We start from the raw sequence: 21,401 nt of genomic DNA, 5'->3' as shown, positions 1-21,401 counted from the left end.
CCCCACATTAATCCTATATCAGTATCCTATGAGTTTTGGCTTTTAAAAAAAAGTATACATATATTTATTTCACAAGAAATGGGGTGACATTTATTATATATATAAAAAAAATGGGGTGACATTTTCCGCTCATACTAGAAGTTGTTATATCCGATTTCTCAAAGGACATCTTGACTCTGATTTGTGCTCTATAAAAAGTTAAAACAGTGCATCTATTGTAGAACATAAGAAATACTGTACGGTTTATCATTAGAGTACAATGTTATTCCCTCTGTTTCTAAAATATTGTCTCATATTCCTTTTTAGGGTGTGCCTATTTGACTATTTGTTTGCCCCATACCTTATTTCGTGTAGTAACATATTTCATTTGCTTTCCCTCTATCTCTCTCCTCAAACGTCTACTTTACTAACCTAGCTACTCCGTATATGCACATTATACACCGAAATATTAATAAAGAGAAGTTCCATATATGAGTCAATCTTTTAGGAATAGATGGTGATAGATTAAACCTTGAATCGATTAATTCCTCCTTCTGCAACGCCCACCCAACGCGGGTATCTGTTATTCTGGACTAAGGTTATACGTTTGAGCCTATTTTCTGGGCTTTTTTCGCATATGTCTAGAGAGTGCTATTTAAACTCTTTAGGTCATAACCTAGTTCATCCATACTTCTCAAAATCAATAAAATTTCTCTCTCATCTGCACGTGGATGTAGCTAACAAATTATTAGTGAACCACGTTAATGCCCTATTCTGTTCGATTAATTATTTTGACTTATTTCAAACAAAATAAGTCCAAATAACTTCAGTTAAGTTCAGTTAAATTCAGATTCAATAAAAATATGTTTTTTTCAGACATTTTCACACACAAATAAGTTTATTTCAGACAAAATAAGTTTATTTAAGATAAAATAAGTTCAGACATGTTCAGACAATATAAGTTCAGACAAAATAAGTCAAATAAAACAGAGCCTAAATCTTTGTATTTCTCTATTACATTCTTTCAAGGGAGTATTTGGAAATAAAAAGATTTAACATGCATTACGTTGTGAATCTCTTTCTCTCTCTCTTTCTTCAATCTCCACTATAAGATGATGTAGAAGGGGTTGACAATGAGGATAGCCATGGGGACCTACACTAATGAAAAGACCATTGATTGATAGCAAAAAGAAAGCAATATAATTAATGATGGTTCAATCATGAAAAATGTATTAGCTTTACAGCCATGATTCTACGAAATGATGGTGCATTGTACTTGTTCTTCTTTACAGGGAATTGTAGCCTTGACATGCATATATCCTACGTTCAGGAACTCAAGAAAATGTGTGTTTAATCACCTAAATATATATGTGTACCAATTACCAAATCATTTCTTTGGATTTGCAACATTAGCTCGTTGAATTGTTTCGGTCATCATAAGGAAAGTATTCATCATTTTTCAACATGTTTATAGTAGGCAAGGCTTGTACATAGTTGCCTCGTAGCAACGGTTATAACAGAATAAAGAAAGATAATTAACTAATAACACAAGTAAAGAACACAAAGATTTAACATGGTTTATTAACAACACGTTACCTACTTCCAAAGGCAGAGAGGTAATTAGATTCCTAAATACTCCATCTGTTCCTCAATGTTCTTCCCGTTAGGAATCTTGATACTATTAATAATGGGAGAAAATCTTTTGAATTATTACCAATATATAAGAAAAAATATAGCCACGTGAGGTCTTGTTTGATTCGTCTCAATGAGTACTTAGACAATATGAGAATTTTATAATTTTTAATAATATGTAACTAGAGATATTAACGACGTAAAACGCGCATTGGAAAATGGACCAAAGACACATAATATAGCCCAATACATATAACCCTAGCTCAGATAACAGATCTCTGTGCTGAGTTATTCGAAGGAAAACTTAACCGATTTATGACATATTCTAACAATATGCATGACTCAAGTACGTGTCAAAGTGTATGTACACAAATTCAATGATGATAAAATTGGTAATCTGGTTGAATCATTTGGGTGTAAAAATCATTAGAAAAGGAAAATTAACCAAACCTATAAACACGAAACCTTGCCCAAAATTCTCATAATGCATCATCAAATGTGGGAAAATAATGATCGAAACTTTGACCAGAATAATGTTGCAGACTTGCAGCCGTCCAGCCAATGGAGATGAAGCAGAATTTACAGACCAAAGTCAATCTCTTTTAATCACAAAATTAAATCCAATTACTCAAATATAAAGTTAGCAATTAATCCACATAACAAGATTTAAACCGTACAATATCCTTACTTCACTATCTTTTTTGGTACTAAAAATACGGAGTTTTCATTCCTGGCCTCTAGAAAAGGCATTAATTCATTGTGATTAATGCTAAATACATCATGATTTTTTCCAGTACACTTGGAAAAACAGACCGAACTGAAAGAGTCTTTTAGTCTATTTTCTACAATAAATAAATTCACGTCATGATAAACATGAAAGAGTCTTTTTAGTCGATCATTTTGATACTCTAAACTTTAACGACAACTTTTGTGTAAGACCGCCTTACCGGAAAGACCACTTTGGTTGCTTAATTAATTGGTTTCATTTCTTAACTAATTGGTTACATTGCTTAATTAATTGATTCAATTGCTTAACGAATTAATTCATTTGCTAAACTAATTGGTTTCAGTGCTTAACTAATTAGTTCAAGTGCTTAACTAATTGGTTTCATTGCTTAACTTATATGATACCAAGGTGGTCTTTTGTGTAAGACCGCCTTATAGAAAAGTTTGTAAAACTTTAAATTTCAATAATTTCTCTTTTGTAAAAATAAGAACAATGATAATATACGTAGATGTCAACTAACTTAGTTGGTAAAATATTGAGAGGATATACCTTAAAAGTAAGAACTAAGATCGAATCACGTCTACATAATTTTCTCCTCGAGTTTATTATACTCCTTAGTCCTTATATATATACCATTTATCATGCTACGAGAGCACAAGATCACAAGTTAATTAAGAAATTATGTTAATTCTTTGAGGTCGTACTATATAGACCTGGTTAGTGGGTGAGTCAGGTAAGGTCGGTGAGGGTAAAAATCGGGTCGGATAATATATGTAAGAGTTATTTTTAGCGGGGTGGATCAAAGTGGGTCGCGAGTCAATAGCAGGCATGGTAGGAGCAGAATACAATTGAATATACACATACTGAGTACTCCGTAATTTTTTATATATAATACTCCATAACTATTTTAGTTTTCAAAGTTATTGTGTTATAAGTTTGACCATATATTGACATTGCCAAATGCCAATAGCTTTGTCCACTAAGAATCCTACCAATAAAAACTATTACCGCGTAAATTAACCCTAACCTTATAACCATTAGACTATTCTATCCATTAACAGGGTCCAGTAATATATACTCCGTAGAATAATAATGAATACAAAAAATTATAATGCCTCAAAGTTTTACCTCAAAAAATCAAAATGTGTGAGAGCCCACTCCTTAATTTACACAACTACATCCCATACTTAATTAAAGAAAAAATCTGATTTGACTTTTGAGGTGAGTAATTTCTCTTTAAAAAAAAACAATGAATAGGGATAAAGGTAGAATAATTGAAGGAGCATATCTTAAGGTCTATTTGTCTTTTGTGAATTCACATTGTTTCTAGTAGATAGGCCCTCCTAATTGTATTATGCAACCATTATTAATTAATTAGTACCCATAATGTGGAAGGAAAGCAATTAATATCATATTATTAGATTCTAGACTAGGAAAGACAATGAGGAAAACTCTGGTCTACTTTCCCAAACATTTCAAAATTATCCATTATTTTATTCCATAAAGTTATTTATATCCCTTTATTTTATTTTACTTTTTTATTTTGAAAATCTAATGACTTGTTCCATATCTCTCTCTTTCTCCAGCTATTATTATTGTCTTTCCTCACTAACCATTATATATACTCTTAACCACATTTTTGTACGACACAATTATCATCATAATCTACTCTCATTATATATACTACCTAAGATATATAATTACAAGAAAATTGAAAGAGTAAGAAAATAAAAACAATAATAAGCTAGCATGGGAAGAGCACCTTGTTGTGACAAGGCTAACGTCAAGAAAGGACCTTGGTCACCTGAAGAAGATGCAACACTCAAATCCTATATTGAGCAAAAGGGTACCGGTGGTAATTGGATCGCGTTGCCTCAGAAAATTGGTAAGCAATGTTTTGTTTTTCGACCAGTTGATGATCTTTTATCATAATTTAACTGATGTTATGATTGAGGGTCTGTGTACGATAGGTCTATCTTACAACTTTTTTGGGGTTTGTTTGGTTCAGGTCTTAAGAGATGTGGGAAGAGTTGCAGACTTCGTTGGCTGAATTATCTTAGACCAAATATTAAGCATGGAGGTTTCACTGAAGAGGAAGAAAACATCATCTGCAGCCTCTACCTGAATATTGGGAGCAGGTAATAACTCATCATCATCAACCCCATTTCAATAACAAAACCCAAAAAAAGGGGGAAAAAGAAAATATAGAAGAAAACATTAGTACTGGTACTATCAATCTTGTTACTACTGGTGTCCTTCAGTCGTAGTAGATTTTAAGGGGTTTAATGAGGATATAAGTTTTTTGAGAAATGATAACAAACTAAATATCTTTGTTTGATTTTGGTTATGTATAACAGATGGTCTATAATTGCTGCACAATTACCTGGAAGGACAGACAATGATATCAAGAATTACTGGAACACGAGGTTGAAGAAGAAACTCATGGCTAAGCAAAGGAAAGACCAGGCGGCTTGCCGTCTACTGGAACAGGAGATAAAGAGAGAGAGCGAGACTTTCATGGTTAATCAAACCCTGAATCATAATCAAATTCAAGTACCTTATTGGGCGGAGCAGCATACATCCATGCCCATGACAACTATGCACCCAAGTCTGGTTCATCATCATCATCATCCTCATCTCGGAAATCAAGATCAGTTCACAAGATTACTGACGAAGATTGAAGGACACTTATATGATGATCCTCAACTCAGCAATTACCAGTATCCTACACAACAACAACAACAACAAGAACATCTTTATGTTCAAGCATCATCTTCTGAAGTAGCTATTAATACCACGACGATGACAACGAATGTGAATTATACACAATGGCTAAACACAGAATATGATGGGAGCATGAATTTACCTTCTTCTGATGAGTTTGAAGTGTACTTGAGTAATAATAATGATAATCAGCTAGGACGATTTGATGGAAACGAGAGCTGCTCCGGCGGTGGTGGTGTTGATATAGGCAACAACAGTAGCACCACCAGTAATTCCGCAGGTAGTAGCAGCTGGGAAGATATGAGCTCACTGGTGAACACGAACACACCTGCATCTAGTTTTGACACTTATCAGAACAGATCAATGGCGGATCCAGGATTTTGGAACGGGGTAAAAACTTAATGAAAATGGTCATGAACCCCCATATATGGTCCAGAATTCCAGTTTTATTAGGTTAGTAATAATAAGATCGAGTAGAGCACACTATGGTGTAAATTTGTACCCTGTGTCTGAATGATTTATGTATAAGGATTATGGTAAATTTAATTGATATATCATATGTGTGTTTTTTTTTTTATATTTTTGTATCCCATATAAGCTTGCATTTTCATCTTTTTCTAGCTAAATTCTCTAGCTAGCATTTGTTATTATGATAAGTTCTCAAAGTTAGGATTTCATCAGAAACTTTTATGAACATGTCTCATGAAATGATCGATGAAATAAATAACATACTGTACGTATAAGATATGATCTTGATTCTTTAAATTATGAAATTGCAAGTAAAAGCAGTAAGTATAATAGTTGGAAAGGTGTTTTATTTTTGGACACACATTACTCAACTCTTTCAATTTTGGTATCCAAAAATGGCTGCATCCTTTTATTGTTATCTTCCTGTCTGTAGTTCTGCCAGCAGCCCCAGGTAGCAATATTTTGATCGATTAAGTCGGCCTGCAATCATTTTTCACTAATTTAATTGATTCAACACATGATATTTTATGACAGGGAATTAATTAATTAAGCGTGCTATGGTTGGACGATCATTAGAGATTATGTTAATATTGGTTGACAAACTAATCTATTTGTAAAGGAATAATAATGCCAGATTGTTACATCATATGAAGCGTAATGCCATGAATAAGCTAACTTATACTTCGTATTTATTATCATCATCAAATAAATATCAATGTTTAAACATGATTAATTATGTGGATCAAGTGATCGGAATGACTAGTTGGAGTTATAATGTTTGCAGTACACTAAGGCCTAAATTAAGAAGCAGACAGCAAACATGCAGTTTGTCCTAGTTTTGTGTCAGTATTGGTGGTGTAGATGAATTTTGCTATTTTAGCTTTTGCTTGATGCTCAAGCCATAGACTAATTCAGGAAAATCCCTGTCTACATAACGCCAACATAACATAATAGGAGTAATATCCTCCCTCTTAAGATTTCAGTCGTCCTTAGCAAAATTATACTTCCTCCGTCCCATAGCTAAGTTAACATACTCTTAATACAACACCGAGATGTTGCAACACAAGAAAAAGAATCATACTAAACCAACATCTCACGTTTGTGAGTCCAGCTATACAAGCCTACGTTTGAGACACTACTAACATTTTTGCTGCTGATGCCTGATGGGGCTCGACCTTGTGACCGATTAGTTCCCCACCAACTTGTGTTGGTTAATTTATTGTGTTATTGATCGATCTGCACAAATTTGATATATCGATCTAGTCTACAGCTCTACCGCCTCTACGTGTTGCTGCATAGAATATAACTAACAGTGATCCATGTCATCCTATATATGAAGTACTCCCTCTGCCCCTAATTGTTTGTCCATGGTTCAAATGTGCTTTATTAAGAGTTTGTTAAGTGAATGTATTTTATGTGATAGTAAAGTTGTGGTCTCATGAATATTTTTAGTAATTGAGCAATCTTTTGGAGACAAACCAAAATGACAAATGGGCAAACAAAAAGGGATAGAGAGAGTATTATCATAAATCTTTTAGTGAAGAACATCAATCATCCCACGAACAAATGATCTTCTAAATTCTTTTCCAAATTAAGCATTTTGTTTTTCAATCAAGAGAGGAAATTACATGACAAATCTAAGGGCAAAAGGCCAGGTTGCATGCCAGTCATGCATGCTGTATCAGTTACAAACTTACAACTATTAAAAAGTAGGCCTTGGAAACACACCAAAGTGTAGCATCAACATCAAAATTCAAAACCCTTGTTTTTTTCACTAAAAAACAATCAATAAATACGCTACTTAACTAGGTTTACTATTTTGTCCGCAAATTATTATTCATCTTTGTTTGATATACATCAAACTATACGTATTAAATTGGAAGTAATAATGGCGATATATACAGTAAATATTAGGCTTTCAAACCGACCATGCATAGACTAGACTACGACCAATGTATTATCAAGAATAATGAATCAGAAGATAGTCAAAATAGAGTATGTGAATATTGTCAAAGTCGAAACGAAAAATATTTCAAAAGAAAAATATTCGGAATTCTATGTACAATAAAGTATATCAATATATCAATGCCGGAAACATGGATATGTGATATGATGTTACGTTTCTGGAAAATGATTTTCCCCTTTTCAATCAGTTTTCGTCGTTTCTTACAACAAGAGAAGTAAAACATTTTTTCAATAACGGGTTGGAAAACATTTTCCATTTGAAAGAAAGGGAACCACTTTTCCACTTTTCCTCCTTACCTCTTCTCCCTTTTCATTAATCCTCAACAATCTACTATGATTTTCATCTTTTCTATGTTTTCTTTGCCGTAAGGAACCAAATAAAAGAAAAACTAGTCTGAAATTGTGTTTTCGAAAATATTTTCCGCCAAACTGAATGAAAATATGTTTACAAGTATGCCTCCGTGAGGGTGCGGTGAGGGTGTTATCATCCCGAGTATTACACAAAGTGAAAAAGAAAAAAGATAAAAGAAAAAAAAGATAAAAGGAAGCACAAAGATTAGAAAAGATTGACCAGGTCTCTATCTTAGTTGCCTTGATGAAATACTAAGTCAACTAAAGTAATTGTAATGGCTTTTGTTAATTCCTCGTGAAAGCAGAGAGAAGAATACTGTTGGCATCAACATTATTTTGATTCTACCACGCACTATCATTCTATCAAATTCTTTTCATTCTTCTTAATACGTCGTCCTACGTCTAATTACATACGTAGTTAAATATGGTTGTAGGCCGGATCGGGGCCGAAGCCTGATACGGAAAGGCCCGAGACGGCCCGAGCACAAAAAAGTCCGGCTCGGCAAGGGCAAGTAGTCGTGGGCCGTGGGCCGCGCCTGGGCCTTATTTTTTTGAAAAAAACACGACAAATCACGCTAAATTTAGTAAAATTAGCCTTAGACACGACGGCCCGGCCCGACACAAAACGAAAGCATATGGGCTCGGGCCGGGCCTGCTTTGAAATATTTGGCCCGGCCCGGCACGATACAACATGTGTCTGTCATGGGCCCTCAGCCAAAGCCCAACCCGGCCCACGGCCATCTTTATTAACGTAGTATATGCCGTGCCATTTCTGTCCTTATTACTTTCTTTACAAAGTACCTAATGACTCTTCAAGTCTATATTATTGGCGATGACTAATACTATATTAGCTTGAAAAGTATGCAATCTTTTGGTTCTTATTCGTTAACAGCTGAACAAATTGGGGATTAACGGAGTTGATCATATATATACATACACTGTATCTATCTATCTATCTAGGTCTTCCAGTCTAAATTAAATCATGAATTTTTGGTTTTCAAGATGTGCCTATCATTTATATTTGTTGGTGAACGCTAAACTACAAATCTATTAAAGATTCAGGGAATGTATAAACTTAGGACAACATGTGGAGTGAAATACCCCCTATGTGGTCAAGAAAATGCCCCACACGTGCCAAATTAAAACTAAAGAACGATTCATTGTTTCTCTAATCTATACCTAGTCTATATATCTATTCCTAATATTTAAAAAGCGAAATTATAAATAATGAGATGATATATGTCATCTCATTCTTTTACTTCAAATATCTCCTTTGGTTGTTCGCTATATTTACAGCTTCATCATCTCTTTGACTTCATTCAACATCCATTCGCCATTTCATTCATATATTTATTCAACATCTTCCACTCAATTTCCCTCTTTAACACTCAATATTAATTTACCATTTAGTTTATATATTCTTTCATCCTTCACATTTCACCTCTATTTAAACATATACGCAAAACCTGATCAAATTGTGTGTTGGGCCGGGTTCGGGCCAGCCCACGACTTAAAAATTCTGCCCGCTATGTCGGGACGGGCCAAAAAATTCTGCCCAAAACCTGCTATTTTAGGTCATTTTCGTGCCTGACCAAATTTTTAACTAAAAATGCAAATTTGAGTTGTCCAAAACCCACCCAAAAAATTAAAAATTTGAGTCGGATCGGGCCCGAAAATCGGGCCTAAAATTTCTGCCCAAAACCCGCTATTTTCGGGAGGGGATCATGATGATCAGATTTAATATATTTCAACTAAAATCACAAGCCTTCAATAAAAATAGAACTTTAAAATACAGCTAAACAACTATAATAAAATCGTCCTCTCAAGAGCTAGTTTTCTTCAATAAGGAACAACTCATATGTAAAGATGGTTTATGCATTGGGTTCGATCCACGACAAATTCACTTATTCCATATCGGGTTGGACCAAATCAAAAAACTTAATGAACAACCCTGGCACAGTAAGTGGCGGAGCCAGGATTTGTAGGGGGGGAGAGACATTTGTAGGTTAGGGGGGGCGAGAAATTTACATCAAAAACGTTAATATTTTATAACTATGAGGGAAAAAAAAGGTAGTATTGCTAAAGATGGGAGTCAAACCTTGTATCTCTAGATTCAAACATGCTCTAATGACCACTAGAGCAAAGGGGAATTGATAGTTTATCCTTACAGTTGTTAATACATATTGCTAATTTTTTTTTTATCTTTGGGGTTCGGTCGCCCCTACCCGCCCCCCCTATCTCCGCCTCTGGGCACAGCCCAACCACGTGTCCTTGTGTCAGGTAGTGCGTTTGTGTCTAAGTCTAAGTTCACTTAATTTAGCGTGTTTTATTTTGCCGTGTTGTATTGTGTCGTGTCTTGTCTTACTTTTCCAAAAAGTTACAGCTCGGGCCCAGTCCACGACTTCATGCCTGTTACAGGCTGACCCTGCCTACTGCCTAGTGTCAGCTATATTCATATGATAACATATGAATACACTACACATGAGAAATTGTTTGTGACACACCACTTAATTGATTTCGGCACAAATATGGTATACTATCATTCCTCGATAACTTACTGATTCTTTACACTTGGCAACCTCATACCCATAACACGTCACCCACTCACCCCCACATCACCAAACCAAAACCCAGTTAGGTCATCAGTAAATTAATGATCAAATAAATTGTTACAGATAAAGTGCCAAATTTCAAGGAGTGATATAAGGAAAAGGCTCAAGGATTTTAAGCCACTAAACCTTCCTAAGATACTGAGATCAAGTGTGCTAAAAAAAATATCAGTAAACCCACCTAACAATCTACATAAATATTCAAATATTTAAATATTGAAAACTTCATGTCATGCAATTCAAGCATAAACATATAATCTTTTGTCTTATTATATAATTCACTATTAGCACGCGCGTAGTATTATGCATGTTCACAATTAGCATGCATGTTCACAATTAGCACTAATATAATTCAAGGGTGTGAAATTGTGACTAGTTCTAGGATTTTGATAACAAAAAGTCGGTGCATGTATATAGAACTCTAAATAAATGACAAATATATATCCGTAGACGTTCGGTACCATATTCTCATGTTCTGAACGCAAGTTAGCCGTTGGAAATTACTACCTCCGTTTCTAAAAGTTCTTTACGCTTTGGAATATGTGTCCAAATTATAAAAACTTTGATCGTAAATTCAGTGACGGACCTTGAACGGTTTTATGAGGGGGGCCGGTAGAGAAAAATTAAGCATTATACTATGTAATTATACAATTATACACAAATTTTAAGGGGGGCCGTAACTAAAAATACACTACAAAATTTTTCGGCCGGGGGGGCCAGGCCCACCCCAGCCATCACAAAGATCCGCCACTGCGTAAATTCTCACCATTATATATAAAAGGTCTTGCGCGCACAAGGTGTACAATAAATTTATTGTACACCAAGATAACTTTTATGCAGTTTTTTGTAACTTTAACCTATTTTTCTGTAACTTTTATATTATAAAATTAAAAAGTTGATAGATAAACATTTTAAAGGATTAAATGATTAATTTATACATTATTAGTGATTTTGAAGAAATAATTTTTATTCAAATAAAAAATATATATCATTAAAAAATAGATAACTTTTACATATATAAATGTAACTTTTAAGCATTTTGAGTAAACTTTTACTCCGGTGTACAATATTTATTGTACACCCATTATAAATAAGAATTTGTGTTATCAATATCAAAGCATTACACGTAAGATCTTGTTAGATTGATATCGTTATGCATTTTCAGAATATCAACTGTTTATAATTTTCTCACATGCAAAATTGGATATATTAGTAGTTAAATATTGCATTGGAGTTCGTGCACATAGTAACTGTAAAGAACTTTCTCAAAACGGAGATAGTAGCTGTTACTCCTTCTATACACTAATCACTATAAGAATTTGTACTATTAACGACGGGAAATCCCGTCGCTAAAGGTCAATAATTGTTGATTAACGATGGGATTTTCCGTCGCGAACCGTCACAAAAGGGGCCGTCGTTAATGGAAAATCCCGTCGTTAACCTGTCGTAAAAGACATTTGCGACGGTTGTTCCCGTCTTTGTTGGGTTGTTATCCCCGTCGTAAAAGCCTTTTTGCGACGGGATTTTTACCAGTCGTTATTAGATTGTCATAAAAAATACAAATTTTTGTAGTGTATATATTTGTTAGCTGGTTTACTGTTGAATTAACTGTTTGTGTTAAGTGTTTAGTAAATTAGATGATACTACATCCTTTTCATAAATATCTTTACAGGTACTATTTATGTAAATATTAAGACAAACAACAAAAATAAAGCCTTAGTCCCAAAATGTTTTGGGGTCGGCTAACATGAATCGTCGTAGGAGATCGTCATTCTCACCAATCAAACCAGAAAGGTTGAAAATTTGGTTGAGTATATTAAAATAGATAAAGAAAAATGTGTAAAAAGATAGGTGGGTGTAATAAAAAAAAAGGCAATAAAGTAAGATAAAGTTGGTGGAAAATTGTGAATATTGTGGGGTAAAAAGGGTAAGGTAATAAATTTTCATGTTCGAAAATAGAATAAAGCAAAAGTTAAAAGAACATTATGAAACGGACTAAAACGAAAAGTGTAAAGAATAAAGATCATTTGAAACGGAGGTAGTACATGTTAGTTGTTTAATACTTCGTATGTAAAGTGATCATTAAAGATATTGACAAAGGTGATGGTTAACATTGGTTAACATCGTAATAATTGTCCTCTTTTAGTGTTTTACACTTATTTCTTCAAATCTCTAATGCAAAAAAATCTTATACCGAGCTTTTTTAAAATTAGCCTTTTTGTTCCAAAACTCCCATCCAAATACTCTCGTTAACTTTATAAAAGGGTTAAATCCTTAATTCATCTTAAAAGACTCTTTCTTCTCCAAACCTCTCATTAACCAAACACCACCCTACATTTAAAAGTTGTAGCGAATTAGGCTAGTAAGGCAATAATCGCTTTTCCTGAGTATTTGTTTATGGTATACTCCATTCGTCCCATAATTACAGTCACGTTTGACAAAAAACACGGGTTTTAAGAAATATGGAATATAGTACATGAAAAAGTAGAATAAAATACAAATAATGATTGAGTTATGTTGTATGGAAAAGTGGAATAAAAAACATGTGAAAGAGAATATAGTACATAGGAAAGTGGAATAGTACATGGGTGATGTTTTCAATACATTTTAATTAATATAGTACATGAGAAAGTTGGGACCTTAGTAGCCAAAATTAAAAACAAAACTATAATTTTGTGACAAATTACGGCTCAATCTCGTCTCTTCTCATTAATGCAATAAAATTTCTGTGTTTCGACGAAAAACGTTCATAATTAACAAAATAGGTGATAGGATAAGGAGTACCTGAGGCGTCAATTGTCGTAGATGAATTCGCAGAAGGACTATAATTTTTCCGGATGGTATGCATGACATATCCCCCCAACTTCTTCGAAGGAAATTTAGTACGTTTCCCTCTTCCCAACTCCGAATCCTCCTCTCTCACCTCCGAACCCATCTCCTCAGTCACACCCTCAATGTCAGCCTCACTACTCCCATCGCAAGACACTACAGGCACCCGCATAGGCTGCGATGAAGCACTGCTGTGCTGCTGCGTGCTACACTGCTGCTCAGCGTGTTGCTGCGCGCTATGGTGCTGATCAGCAGCTTGCTGCACGACACTTTGCAGCACACTGCCCTGCCCCTCCATGTCATGTGCAGCACCAGCTACACCCGTGTGCTCATCCAAGCCACACGTTGGCACCTCAACCTCAGCAGTTGGGCCAGCAGATGCACCCTCACTCCCCTGCACTCTCGACACATCTACGTCCACTCCTAAACTCCAGCTATCAAAGCCATCATCACCACACACATTAGCACCCAAAACATCGTCAGATTGAACCTCCACAACACTATTCGAGTCAACGGCATACGGAAACACATTCTCATGGAATTTGACATCACGTGACACGAAAAACTCACGGGACTCTAAATCAAACACATTCCACCCTTTACGACCAAACGGGTAGGCAAGAAAAACACACTTTCTACTACGAGACTCCAACTTATCTCCTTTACTCCGTTGATTATATGCATAACACAAACACCCAAAAACACGTATCGGCGCATAAGAGGGGACCGAACCATACAACATTTCATAAGGAGTTTTGTTATCAAGTAACGGAGTCGGTGTTCGATTGATTAAGTAACAAGCGGCTAAAACACATTCACCCCAAAATCTCGTAGGTAAATTACCTTGAAAACGTAATGCTCGGGCCACATTGAGTATATGTTGGTGTTTTCTCTCAACTCTCCCATTTTGTTGTGGGGTGCCAACACACGACGACTCAAATAACATCCCATGCTTAAAAAAATAGCCTTGCAAACAATTAAATTCTGTCCCGTTATCACTACGCACAATATTAATTTCTTGATTAAATTGGCGTTTGATCATAGCAACAAAATTAAGGAACATCAACTCAACTTCTGTTTTATTTCTAATCAAATAAATCCACACACCTCTAGAAAAATCATCAACGATTGTTAAAAAATATTTTGCACCACACGAAGACGGTGTCTTATAGGGACCCCATAAATCAAGATGAACTAGTTCAAACATTCTACTAGCATGACTATTACTATTGGGAAAACTCTCCCGACATTGTTTTGCACGCGGGCATACATCACAAACTTTATTATTTCTCCTACTAGAAGTACTCACAGGAGGGAGTAACTTTAAAACTTTATCCGAAGGATGTCCCATTCGTTGGTGCCACAGATCGACCACACATTCTACTGCACACACCCTTACTCGCGGTACTCCTCGGAAAAAATATAGTCCCTCTTGTCGTTCATCCACGCCAATCACCGTCCTCGTCAAGCGGTCCTGTATCACACACATTTTGTTAGTAAATTGAGCAGAACATTTTAATTCTTCGCATAATTGAGTGACAGAAATTAAATTACAGTTTATTTTAGGCACAAATAAAACATTGTTCAACACCAAACCACCCTCCAAAGTCACGGACCCATATTGATTTGAGTTTGCGGAGTAACCATCCGGTAACACAACCGGACAATTTACTGATGTTTTGACATTTTTCAAAATCGAGACGTCACCCGTCACATGAGTCGACGCTCCAGAGTCAACAATCCACCGCAAATCTACATTATTACCTTGCAATTTTATGGATGGTTTAGACAATATGTCCACAATCTGCTGAACCTGTGCATTTGTCACACCAATGAGACCGTACGAGTCAGCTGCATCACTGCTCTGTAGCTGCTGCTTCCCTGCGTTTGATGCTGCCGCAGCTGCTGGGACGCTGCTGGTCACAGCATTGGCGCGCGCTGGTGTGGCAGCAGCTCCCCTTGTGCCCCTGCCTCCACGGCCAGCTGTTCTGCCCCCTCTTCCAGGACCTCTCCCACCCCTTTTTTTCTCATCCCACCATTCGGGAAATCCTATCAATTGATAGCAACTCTCCTCCTCGTGTCCCTCTCGATTACAGTGAGTACAAAATCTCTCGCTCGTGTCTCCGTACTTCGATCGAGGCTTGGATTCCACCTAAAACGCCATCACACTCTCTTTCCCTTTACCACCCTTGGCACGCAAGTTTTTGGTGTTTATCACCGTTTGATACGCCTCATCCAACGATGGTAATGGAGTCTGAGCCAACAATTGGGCTCGAATAGCCTCGTAATGATCCTCCAAGCCAATCAAAAAATAATGTAATTGATCCTCTTCACGAATCTCGCCCACCTGTTTGGCTATGTTGCACGTACACTTGGAACACGAACACCTCGGAACCCTAGCATACATGACATACTCCTTTCATAGCTTGGACAGACGGCCGTAATACTCCGTAACACCCTTAGAAACTGCCTGGGTGCAACCACTCAATGCCATCTTTATATGGCAAACTCGTGCTCCCGTCACAACGGAAAACCTCTTCCTCAAATGAGCCCATAACTCATTAGCAATATCAAAATCCTCAAGAGTCGAACGTAAGTGTTCATCAATGGTGTTATTTATCCACGACACCACCATAGAGTTAACCGCCAACCACAGCTTCATCTTGGTTGCATCGGACGTAGGCTCCGTAATTGAACCATCAATAAAACCATATTTGAACTTCGAAATCAGCGATCTACGTATAGCCTTCGCCCACTCATCGTAATTCGTTGCACCTCTCAATTTGATAGGAGTAATCACAATCCCCGGTCCATCGCCGGAGCCCAGATGATAGTCCAGATCGACAGCCGGAGGTGACTTCGGAATATCCTCACCGTCGGTTCCCATCAAAGGAGACGACTGCTTACTCGACAAATTTTGCGGAAAAAAATTTTTTAGGGTTTCTAACCTAAGCTCTTGATACCATGACAAATTACGGCTCAATCTCGTCTCTTCTCATTAATGCTCAAGGTATATATATTACAGCGTAAATAACCTAGTAAGGTTAAATAGGGAACTTAACATAGTTAGGACTTTACAATATTAACATATATATATATATTTTATCGTAACATTTTGGGACGCCCAATTTAAAAATAGGACTATAATTTTGAAACGAAGGGAGTATATAATTAAAGTCCAAAGCAAATTTAATTTGAATTTTCAGAGACTTAGAGTCCACAAAATGTACGGATTTAACAGGCAGCAATAGTTGCAAATTAAATCAGCCTGAGAATTCTTTATTGACTTTTACTTTGTTTTTTTTTTTTATGAAAGAAATCACTAAAATACATGCACAGTTGACAGATTTGGAAAAATGTCAATTATGTCGAAAAGTAGGGGTCGAACAACAAGCTAAGCCAATTCCCCAAGAAACCTGTCATATCTCTAGGGTAGGCTCTACTAAAATTTAATTAATTAATTAATTAATTAATATGATTAAAATCGTAATCACTCATTTTCACTCCATTGACATTCTAACATTTTGGATCCATCTACTAAGCAGTTAAACAGTAGCACACAATTATTTGCATTAGTTTTCCTAGACTTTCTTCCTAAACAAAAGAGTTTATTACGGAGTAGTGGAGTAATTAAAAGACAAATTTGTCAAACTATTAGCACTACAAGAAATTGTACTATTAACGACGGGATTTCCCGTCGCAAACACTACAAGAAATTGTACTATTAACGACGGGAAATCCCGTCGCGAAAAGCCAATAATCGTTGATTAACGACGGGATTTCATGTCGCGAACCCGTCATAAAAGGGGGCCGTCGTTAATAGAAATCCCGTCGTAAATCCATCGTAAACCCGTCGTAAAAGACATTTGCGACGGTTATTCCCGTCATTGTTTGGTTGTTAGCCCCGTCGCAAAAGGCTTTTGCGACGGGATTTTTGACCCGTCGTAATTAGGTTGTCGTTAAAAATACAAATTCTTGTAGTGAAAAGGCCAACAATCGTTGATTAACGACGTGATTTCCTGTCGCGAACCCGTCATAAAAGGGGGCCGTCATTAATAGAAAATTCAGTTGTTAACCCGTCGTAAAAGACATTTGCGAGGTTATTCCCGTGTTTGTTTAACTTTTGACCCATCGTAATTAGGTTATTGTTAAAGATATAAATTCTTGTAGTGTAGATATTATCTTTTCCCAAATTATGAACATTAGACTTAAAATTTCGGGATAGATTATACCATATATATCTCACGTATCATTTTAATTACCTCTTTCTCATGAGATACCAAATGAAATGAAATTTTCAAATATTGTGTAATCTCGTATCTATTCTCATTAATCACAAACATATATATAGTACATCTCAGTTACCTAAACCCTAGCATACATATTAGGTAACATACCATATTTAGGACTCTATAGAATATTCACAATATAATATCTCCTATATTCTATCTTAACATCCCCCCTCAAGGTGGAGCATGAAGATCTCGAATGCCCATCTTGTTAAAAAAAAAAAAACTCAAATTGCGCCTTCCCCAACGCTTTAGTGAAGATATCTGCTAACTGAACCTTCGTCGACACATACGACGGGCTGATGACCCCTTCCTTGATTGCATCCCGAATGAAATGACAATCTGACTCGATGTGTTTTGTCGGAAGTACTATATTTTTCCCGTATCATATGCATCACACAATCTTTTAGCTTTGTCGACGGAAACTTCGCGCGCTTCCCCCTTCCTAACTCCGTATCCTCCACACACTGCCTTGTCTCACTCTCATCACTACCCGTCGTCTCATCGACACCTGTCGTTGGTGAGACGACGTCTGATTCCACTCGACTAGGTGTATCATGTTGTTGCTCCTCCCTCACAGGCGACGACACCCCTTCGTCGCGCTACTAGTCAACGACACGTCCTCATTGTCACCTGTATGCGACAACACTCCCTCAGTATCACCCGTAGGCGACGACACTCCCTCAGTATCACCCGGAGGCGACGACACGTTCTCAGGACACGTGTTCTATTATTCGTGGGCATACGCCTCTATTTATATTACAAACTAGATGTCCTACACTTCGTAGGATTTCTAAGTCCTATAGACTTCTATCTCATATCATATAACATAACTCTATCTCATATGATATTCTATCCTCTAGGATAACTACGTAATCCTTAACTCCCTCCCTCAATCGTAACGGCAGTTTCACGAACGTTGCGATTGGAAACGTAATATTTTCTGCGTTAGTACCAGATCAATCGGATAACTGGAACTTCTTCGTCTTTTTTTGGAGTCGATATGCACAACTCAGTGATGCCGACTTCGATTAAAAAAAATCGAGCAAGAACGCCATTCTTTTCGAACCTGCACTTTTTTTTTTCTCTTGATGAGAACGCCCTTCTTTTCGAACTCACCAATTATCTCAATATAACGGGAACGCCTTCCGGCTTCTCTTGAGCAAAATCATGCTCAATCCGACACTCGAATCAAATCAGCAGAAGTCTTCATGCACTAACCCATACTTTAAAATATCAAAAAAAATTAACATCAATGTTAATGTGAATTATTAATTCACGTACCAACCCCACAATAGTCCTACTTTCTTCAACCATATTCACAGCGGAACTCTTCGAATCCCGCCGGTGGGTTGTATTTTCTAACCCACCGGCAGAGAATGATTTTTGTAAAAGGTCCTTAGAATCTCCCTAAGCTCTTGATACCATGTCAAATATTGTGTAATCTCGTATCTATTCTCATTAATCACAAACACATATATAGTACATCTCAGTTACCTAAACCCTAACATACATATTAGGTAACATACCATATTTAGGACTCCACAGAATATTCACAATATAATATCTCTTATATTCTATCTTAACAGAAATGTACCTAGTAAATTCAAACCCGAATTTTGACTTAATGTTCATTATCTGATCAAAGGTAGTTACTTACAACATCATTTTTATACATAAGGTAGTTACTCGTTAATTACAACATTTTTTTTAATATAAGATAGTTTTTCACATAAACCAAAATTTATAATGTAGTTTTGACAAATTTGCCTAATACGAAGTATATGAAAACGACTTTCTTTCTTTCTATTATTGCTTTTTTTTTTTTTTAGTTTAACCTTGATGAATTAGATAGGTTAGTAGTTCTCATTCAAGGGAAAGAGAGTGAATACAAAGACAGGGCAGCCGCAGCAGCAGCAGTGAGCACAATCTAGATAGAAAAATTTCTTTGTGAGTGGACTTTATCCCCATCGCAGTAGCATTATTAGGTAGTTTTAGACTATGTTACTCGGACTCGGATATCCATAACTGATATGGATACGTGTCTGTTGAAGAAAGCCTTCCCAAAGAACACATGTGAGTGTCCCACATTGAGAAGAGATGAGAGAGTTAATCACTTAATAAGGCTAAGGGGCTACTCCCCTTATTGCCATATGGTTTTAAGGTGGAACCTCCTACGATCTTGTTAAGTGTGCTCTCTCTCTTGATGACGGGTGCGGCCTAGACCCGTATTTAACATGGTATCAGAGCCAGGCCCACGACTTGGAGCTTGGACTGTTAATATTCTGGGCCAAATTAAAATGGCACGTGTGAGGGGGAGTGTCGAGAAACGCACTCTAGCCCACGAAACATCACATGTGACCGAATTAAAAAGTGGACCTCACACGTGAGGGGGAGTGTTGAAGAAAGCCTTCCCAAAGAACACATGTGAGTGTCCCACATTGAGAAGAGATGAGAGAGTTAATCACTTAATAAGGCTAAGGGGCTACTCCCCTTATTGCCATATGGTTTTAAGGTGGAACCTCCTACTGTCTTGTTAAGTGTGCTCTCTCTCTTGATGACGGGTGCGGCCTAGACCCGTATTTAACAGTGTCTAAGTGCCCGACACGATTATTTTGCGAAAAAAAAGAAGCCTAATTTTGATCCAAAACAAAGTGTAGAAGTATTCATACTCATGTCCAAGTGTCGTGCATTCGAAGCTGGTATTTAAGGTAACATAAAGAGTCCATGTAATCATGGGCGGATTTTAGTTTTGTAACTAGTGTGTGGCCCGGGCGTTGATCCGGGTTTTACTTTTAGTCGGGTTTACGTTTTTGAAAAATGTGCCCAATTTTAAAAGATTGTATTTTACATTTATATGTGAAAATATGACAAACATTGTAGCTAGTTGAGATGGTAGGAAGTGAAACTTTTAATCCATGAGGTTTGATGTTCGATCCCTGCTACATGCTTTTTTGGTTGTCAATAACATACCATGATGCTTATTAGTGGTGACATGTCGTAATACGGAGGGAGTTTACGTGACACATATACGTTTTCACAAACGCCTTTTAATATATTAGTATAGATGGGGTGGGTCTGCCCCCGGCTGGAAAATTTTGTATTGTATTTTTAGTTACGGCCGCCCTAAAATTTGTGTATAATTGTATAAATTACATAGTATATTGCTTAATTTTTTTTCTACCGGCCCCTCTGATAAAACTGTTCAAGGTCCGCCACTTCATGTATAGAGGTTTCAGACATGTATAGGGGCGGTCTTGATATTTAGGGGCGGTCTTGATACTCCGTAGGGTATTTTAATTTCAGGAAAATAAAAGGATGAGAGTGAACTTTGTAATTCTCCCTTACCCTTAATTGACAGTAGTACCTAATTTTGAATTACTTAGGGACAAAATTATCTAATTTCCGTGGATTTTATACATATATATATATATACATATATATGTGAGCAGTTGAATACAGTAGAAAATAAAATAGTTGAAGAAGTAACAGCTAGAATGAGTGAATGGCAATGCAAAGTAGTAATACGTACTATAAAAGTAAATCATGCAAGTGCAAAATAGTAATTACCATTGATTAAAGCCCTTAAACCGGAGAAGCCTCGCTCGAGATCCAAATAATCCGTTCATTGTGAATTTGTGATCCTTCCTTCCTTCCTTTTTGTACGATTGTTTGTGTTATTGCTAGAAGATGAAGCCATTACGCTTCTGTGTTAAACTCAACTCATCAGTGTCTAAGCCATCATGTTGGTTCTCTTATAACGAATTCATTATCTTAAAAAGTTATAGTGCATTGATGATGGGGAGGCAAAAACAATGCAAAAAGATA

The 21,401-nt window shown here is 36.4% G+C and overlaps 1 protein-coding gene across 1 annotated transcript; it reads left to right on the top strand.

The window, feature by feature from the left end:
- Positions 1-3,941: 3,941 nt before the first annotated feature.
- On the top strand, positions 3,942-5,805 carry LOC110803640 (transcription factor RAX3). The gene is made up of 3 exons (XM_022009163.2): positions 3,942-4,223; positions 4,347-4,476; positions 4,696-5,805. Exons 1-3 carry the CDS (start codon positions 4,088-4,090, stop codon positions 5,462-5,464), a joined length of 1,035 nt encoding a protein of 344 aa, XP_021864855.2. The 5' UTR covers positions 3,942-4,087; the 3' UTR covers positions 5,465-5,805.
- Positions 5,806-21,401: the final 15,596 nt, after the last annotated feature.

The sequence above is a fragment of the Spinacia oleracea genome, chromosome 3 (genome assembly GCF_020520425.1).
Source record: "Spinacia oleracea cultivar Varoflay chromosome 3, BTI_SOV_V1, whole genome shotgun sequence".
In the NCBI taxonomy this organism is placed as follows: domain Eukaryota; kingdom Viridiplantae; phylum Streptophyta; class Magnoliopsida; order Caryophyllales; family Amaranthaceae; genus Spinacia; species Spinacia oleracea.
Note: the sequence above shows the minus strand (reverse complement) of the source record. Positions and strands in the feature narration are given on the sequence as shown.